Below are 7191 nucleotides of genomic sequence, written 5' to 3'. Positions count from 1 at the left end.
ACCGGAGTCGGGCAAAACTTATTGTAGTAGAAAGTCGGGAAGTCGTTTTCCTAAGCCCCCGTATAACTAGTGCACCAGAACAAAAACCTCCGCCGATGAAGAGTAGCGTAGATAGTATGGATCTAACCTGAAGACACACGAATGTAGACGAAGGCAACCCGATCCGAACAGGTACACAGAGACACACGTCACATGCTGGCCGATGATGCTAAACACACCACCGGGACGGGGCTACGCAGGGAGAACTTTATTCCACCATCCGGGAGCCGCCGATGTCTTCTTTTCATGAGCAGGACACAGACCATAACAAAACTTTAAAAACATCTAAAAACGGAGACCTACCGTCAGTAAGGGTCGGGATACATCACACCCCCATAGCCCTAAGGAACACTAATATCATTTTAAGGGAGGAGGCGGCGTTGGTGATTACATAAGTTAAATTACACACTGATAGAGATACGACATGTAATCGAATACGATGATGAACGAAATCAAGCAGGGGACACGAGATTTTAACGTGGAAAACTCCTCCAACACGAAGGGGGAAAACCACGGGCACCAGCCAGCCAAACTTCACCATATCGAGATAGGTTACAAACACCCGGGATTTACAACTGATCAACTTATTCCGTGTGGCGGCTTACAAGAGGTATCTATAATATAGGAGTCCTATGTCCACCCTAATCCGTACCTCGATACGCTCCGCTTCGGCCCAAGCCTATCGGCGACGGGCCTCGCTCCACTCGCTCGTCAGAAGTTGTACTTTCTCTTTATATTTGAATTTGAAGCATAACATAACAAACTCCACCTTGAGACAAATTCCATTTTGTAGCATGAATGAGAACCTTCTCCCCGAACAACAGAGGAAACACTTTCGGCGCCAAACAACCACCAGGGCTAATGAGTTATACCAACTAAGTCTGAGCGAATCTCAAACTTAGCAAGAGGAATTTGCTTTGTCAATATATCAGCGGGATTATCATGAGTAGTAATCCTGCATACTTTCAGTTTACCTTGCTCAACAATGTCTCGAACAAAATGATATTTGACATCAATGTGCTTTGTTCTCTCATGAAACATTTGATCCTTAGTGAGGTATATGGCACTCTGACTATCACAAAAAAGATTAATGCAATAATTATCTCCACAAAGCTCAACATACAAACCTTTTAGCCAAACTGATTCTTGACATGCTTCTGCAATAGCCATGTATTCTGCTTCAGTGGTAGATTGAAGAACTACCGGCTGAAGTGTGGCCCTCCAACTCACAGCACAACCACCAAAAATGAACATGACCTATAAGGGACCTCCTCTTGTCCAAATCGCTGCAAGCAAAATCTGAATCCACATAGCCAGCTAGTTCCTCACCAGTCCTACCGAATATCAAACAAGCATTGAAAGTGCCACGAAGGTACCTGAAAATCCACTGAACAGTCTTCCAATGTTCTTTACCGGGATTAGCCATATTTGGTATTTCTCAAATTTATACAACCAAAATCTACAACTTGCGTAGTTAAAATGATTGTTATAATTCTTGTGTATCTTCTTTCATAGATATACTTCTAAAACCTATTAGCTTTGAGGTCTTATATTTCCTCCATTGTTAACTACATAAGTGAAATGAAACATATTTTCTAATTAACTTTCGCATGGCGCACCGTTGAGAACAAAACAATAGCTTTATGTATAAATCAGTATGTAGAAGACTATGCAAAACTAGGATTAAAACTTCGTTGCATACACAATCTCTATTTTTTTTCTTGTCCAACCTTTGTACTTGAGACCAAGAAAATTCCAAACAAAGAATCACTAAACTAGTTCATGGTACCATCCGTCTATCACTGAAGATGCCCTGGCTCGAACTGTGCCGAACCAACGGGCGATAGAGAGCTCACCCTAGGGCATGAATGGCAACTCGAAGCCAGACCACGAACCATATGTGCATGTCGTGATTTGTTCTCATCATGTACATATTGCTTGGATAATGCATGGACATGGAAAACAAGCAATAAACTTGTTATTGAACTGGAGGTTTTGTACATATTTCTTGGATAGTGCATGCCGTGATTTGTTCTCACTATCCATTTTAGTCCCTCCGCATAATCATATTTATCAATTATTTCATTTACTCTTAGAAAGAAATATATGCTACTTCATTTTATTGGTTGAGATACTACTGTTGATTTAACGAGCTGAACTGAATTTCTGGACTTGTTTCTTTTTGGCGAGAGAAATTTCTGGGCTTGCTAATCTAGAGTATTCCAGTTGTGGTATCCTCTTGGGGCTCACATCAGCCGTGTGATATAACATATCAGGACTCCCTTCATGCTCCCCTAAAAAAGAAAAGGACTCCCTTCATGCTCTTGTTGCATTATAGCCAATTTTTTTACAACTTAATAGTCGACGCACAAGTCATGCTTGTATTGTTGTTCCTCATGAGTTACACCATTCAGCGGCATCATGCTTAGACTATGCTTTACTTAACCAAAGATCTGTCCATTGCTTACCACTATATATGCATTGTTACATCTAAACAATTTGATATCTATCCTTCTTATGTTGCTTGCCATGCCATGAGGTGCTACATATTCTACGAGGAGCTTTTGTTGTGGCTCAGTGTCATGCTGAGGTTTTAGAAGAAACTGAAAGGAGATGTGGGTTGTATTCTCTTGCAGATTTTACAAGATTTTGACTAGCAAGCAGACAACCGCGATCCAGAGTAGCAATTGACTAGTTTGGCCAATTTTACATGAGCTCAAGGAAACCCGCTACAAACGGACGTGCATATATAATTCTTATCTTCTCCGCTACGCTCATCTGCGCTGTTGGGGCTCCTCATGAAAAAGAAGATGCTACATGAAGAAGATGACTGCTACATGAGCGACTGTCTTCTCCAGTACGCTCCTCTGCCCTGTTGGAGCTCCTCATGAAGAAATACATGAGCGAGCGGCCAATTAGTTATAAAATATTGCTACTCTCCAGAAGTTTAATATTTTATTCCACTGTGTAAACTGCCATTAATCAAACTCATGCTATATGGAGTTAATAGTTTGTGCGCTTCTAAACAATCTTTCACGACTGCTCAAGAGCAAAATGGAACGGAGGAGAGTAGCTACTGCAGCGACCCTAGTGTTGCCACCTTGTTCATGACACGAAGAGTATTCATTTACGAAACGGGGAGAAGCTATACATATTTCTTTTCATCTCATTGCATAAACATTCAATGGTATTTTTCCAACTCTTTGATCTTCTGAGATGTGAAGGATCAATGCTGCCAAAAATGAATAAAACACAGTGTGCCCATAGTGCAAACTAGAGAAGCTGCCACTTGAAAAGAAGAAATAACAACAGAAACTGCGGTCGAAGGACAAGGAAATTAACAGCTGGATGATAATGCAGCATACAAGAGCAGATTACATGGAGCAACACACATTAATCAGCAAGACCGTTTGTACAATACAATTCCAGATGATTCAGACATGGCCTTGAGGTTGCCGCAGTCATTTCCCCTTCCACGCTTAAACAGTTCGTTTCGTTTGGTCCAGGAAATCACCTTGCCAGACCAAGGTACTAATGTCTTTGGAACGGTAGAGGGAGCAAAAGCTATCAATACTAGTACTACAGGGAGAAATAAATACATCTGCAACAACAACCAAAATATTATAGCCGCGCTTTGAAGCATGATCGGACCTACGAAATGATATAAGAAATAAATTAGCTCGCGTTGTCGTCCAGCGCCAAGAGCTTGTGGTCAACCGAATTCAGCAAACAACATGACCGAGACGGTTGAATCATAGGCGCAACAACTTAACGCCTAATACCACCACCGCCACCACCACCACCAGGTCCTCCTGCTTGCCCCCTTGGACCCTTAAAACGAGCAAACTGCAGCCGCAGCTGAGGTGAACTGCGGTCATGTTCATCAAACTTATAGCCTGCAAAATCAACAGAACACATTAGCCTCATATTTGTGGTATTTCATGATTCGCAAAGTGACAATGCTGTGTACAAACATTCATGAGCGTTTCAGCGAACATATGAATAATAGTCCATGATATGCCTAACCAATTCGAAGCAGGTGGCAGACAACACCTTGCCTCAGAATGACCACTAAATCATGCAGAAAAGCATACCCGAAATTAGTTTGCTGTTCATTAAGAAAATGCTTTCTGAACTACTCCCTCCGTAAACTAATATAAGAGCATTTAGATCACTATTTTAGTGATCTAGATGCTCTTATATTAGTTTACAGAGGGAGTACTGTGTTGTTCGCTTCTGCAAAGTGTCAGCAAACTCCTTGCATGAGTACGTTTCATACATTGCCCTTGACTAACTAGATTCTATCTAGCGGCAGCATTAACAATGAGTGACTCGTCACCTACCATTTCTCTGGAATAAGGCAATAGAATAGCGCGGCAAGCATCACTACTCACTAACGAGTAGTGCTCATATCAGGGCTTAATATATCTTGCTAAAAAGGGTGGCAAAATGACAGACAGGGTGTCATCCAGGAGTATGAGCAAGGCACAATCTTGTTTTAACGATAGACTGTAAATATCAATAGCATTTTCTACTATAGATTGTTCAGGCACGAGACTAGTCTCAAGTCCACGTTATAAAATCTAGGGGAGCCTTATCACCTGAACATCATCTACCAGCAAATAGCATAATCACCAACGGGCAGTAGGCGAGTAGGCTGATATGTGAAGCAACGTGCGATGACTAAAATATATGTAGGTCAATTCCTTCACAACAAAATAAAGGATAGTGACTTAAGTTGAATGAGTTTGATTCTGCTAACACAAACTGACAGTTTTGGCATTTGGCTAAAGGCTTCAAACGACCATTATTCCTCACAATGTTACAAACACCTATGCAGACTTTGAGACATGAATTATTCGAATTTATGCATGTGGTAGAACTATGAGATAACTGGCACTATCCAAGGAAAAGAAAAGAAACCATACTAGTTAAGAACAAATGATTTAGTTTCAATAGAATACAGATTGGAGAGTGTCTATTCATGCCAAGTTCATCGATTTCACCTTGCAAAGCTTCCATGGCAATAGCTGCTTGAGCAGCATTAGCAAAATCAACAAAACAGAGAACGATTGGGTCACCACCAGGCTGTCAGAAGCAAAGAGTTAGAAGAACAATGAAAATCAAATGTGACGCAAGACCTGACAAACACCCAATAGCTCACTTACATGTCTTGGTTCTTTGTTTACAAGTCTCACCTCCTGAAAACCAACAAATGGTCGAAAGATATCTGGGTGGAAAAGTGAAGGACCAACAACTACAAGATGAAGATATATTATGAAGAACAAGTGCAGAGAGTTGCAGAAAAGGTGTAGGGTTAAAGGATACGAGAAACTTCTCGGCGTTCACAGTCAGTAGGGATGCCTTCAATGAACAAGGTATTTGAGGCATCTGGGGGAAGGGGAGGCTCTGGCATTCCACCACCAAAACCAACATTCCTGCCATTCATACCCCCAGCAGCCATCCCCGGGCGGTCATCAGCTTGGTAGCCGCCAGCACTGACTCCCGCGGCAGGCCTAACAGATCCACCAGCAGGTCCAGCGCCATAAGACTGAATTTGCTGAAGATCAGAACAAATGTTACCGAGTGTTGTTTAGAAAATGAGTAATAAGCAGGAAAAAGGATGATGTATACCCCAGTACGTAGAAAACGCTCATATGAAGCATTAAGAGCCTGTGTATCTCTCACGGCAGCATATCCTGGCCTTTCTTCATCACGAGGGTAATAGCCCGCCATCTCAGGAGCACCAGGTCCATCTACAAATGGGACGAAAGCTAGCAATAAATACAGGTCCCAAGACATACTTTTGCAGAGATTTTCCCAGAACACATATAGTTTTATAGCAACCATAGAATTATAGAGAGCGCTCTCCGGCTCTCCCAAGCCGTCCGTTTAACGCACTAGATTCAGTTATTGGTTGAGAAGATATACCAAAACCAGTGTGGCATGGATAACTCTAACCGTTCGGTGCGTCCTACTGCAACCTGATTAATCAGCGTAAGTGACCGCTCACAGTACGGCTTGCAGTTACAACTCATAAATGACGACTAGAACCAGGCAATGAAAAGTTTAGTAACAAAACTTACACTTTTCATCCAACTTCATTTCATTAACTATACTAAACAGAGCTATCAACATGTTTCATCCTAAATTGAAACCCCACGCGAAACCCCAGCCGCACGGCGAGGTTTACCACATGAATCCACTTGGACGGTACCGGTTTGAGCACCACTAAACCGAGATCATGCAAATTTACCATGGGAGCCACGCTTTCAAGGGGCGAAGGGCTAAAATCTACGCCCCTGGATGCAAATTCCCCACATAAAGACGCTTGATTTCGCATCAGCGACAGCCAGCGCAGAGCTCAGGCGACCGAACGCGGCTCGAACGGGGGCAACGAGCGCCGCACCTACTCCGGGGTGACGTCAGGCCGGCCGTGGGACAGGGATAAGCGGATCGAATCGACCAGACGCGGCGGCGCTAAAACCCTAAACGCCCGAATCCGACGGCGCGAGAGAAGGGACGGATCAGGCCGGGGGGAGGGAGGGGAGCGAACCGGCGGAGTAGTCGCCGGGGCGGGGGCGCTTGAGGGGCTGCTGCCCGGCGGCGGCGGCGGCCGCCGTCAGCGACTGCGGGGCCCCGGCGGAGGGGGTCCGCATCTGCTGCTGCTGCTGCTGGCGCTGGAGGTCGGCGTACCGCCAGTACGCGTCGGCCATGGCTGCCGCCGGCCGAAGGTTCTGGATGCGCCGGGGAGAGAGAGTGAGGGAATCCGGGCGAGAGGTGTCGAGCTCTTTTTTTTTTTCTCGGACGAGCAGGCGGCTGGATCACGCCGTCGGTTCCTCTCACACGCACGGGGCGTGAACGGCCCGGATCGGTCCAACGGCGCGTGCCCACAGCTGGTCAAGCGGGCCGAGCCAACCAGATGCCCCGCCAGCATGCCGTCTGGACCTGGAGGCTGGACACGCAGCCCTACACGGCATGATCCATTTATTATTATTTATTTACTTTTTGAAAACTCTAAATAGGCTGAAAACATGCGGCCCAGCATGCTAGAGGTGCCACAATCTGTTTAATAACTAGGTTGTGTCTTGCCCCCGGGTTAGGCACAATGTTCCTTGACGTCTTCGTCGTCGTGGGTTCTTTTACCACGAG

The 7191-nt window shown here is 44.6% G+C and overlaps 1 protein-coding gene across 1 annotated transcript; it reads right to left on the bottom strand.

Annotated features, from left to right (window-relative positions):
- Nucleotides 1-3413: 3413 nt before the first annotated feature.
- Nucleotides 3414-6903, bottom strand: LOC123410538 (nuclear speckle RNA-binding protein A-like). Its single transcript, XM_045103487.1, has 6 exons — nt 6596-6903; nt 5674-5795; nt 5368-5599; nt 5208-5269; nt 5046-5127; nt 3414-3935 (listed from the first exon to the last, which is right to left on the bottom strand). The coding sequence occupies exons 1-6, from the start codon at nt 6753-6755 to the stop codon at nt 3808-3810; spliced, it is 786 nt and encodes a 261-aa protein (XP_044959422.1). The 5' UTR covers nt 6756-6903; the 3' UTR covers nt 3414-3807.
- Between the last annotated feature and the right edge of the window lie 288 nt (nt 6904-7191).

The sequence above is a fragment of the Hordeum vulgare genome, chromosome 7H (assembly GCF_904849725.1).
Source record: "Hordeum vulgare subsp. vulgare chromosome 7H, MorexV3_pseudomolecules_assembly, whole genome shotgun sequence".
Taxonomy (NCBI): Eukaryota; Viridiplantae; Streptophyta; class Magnoliopsida; order Poales; family Poaceae; genus Hordeum; species Hordeum vulgare.
Note: the sequence above shows the minus strand (reverse complement) of the source record. Positions and strands in the feature narration are given on the sequence as shown.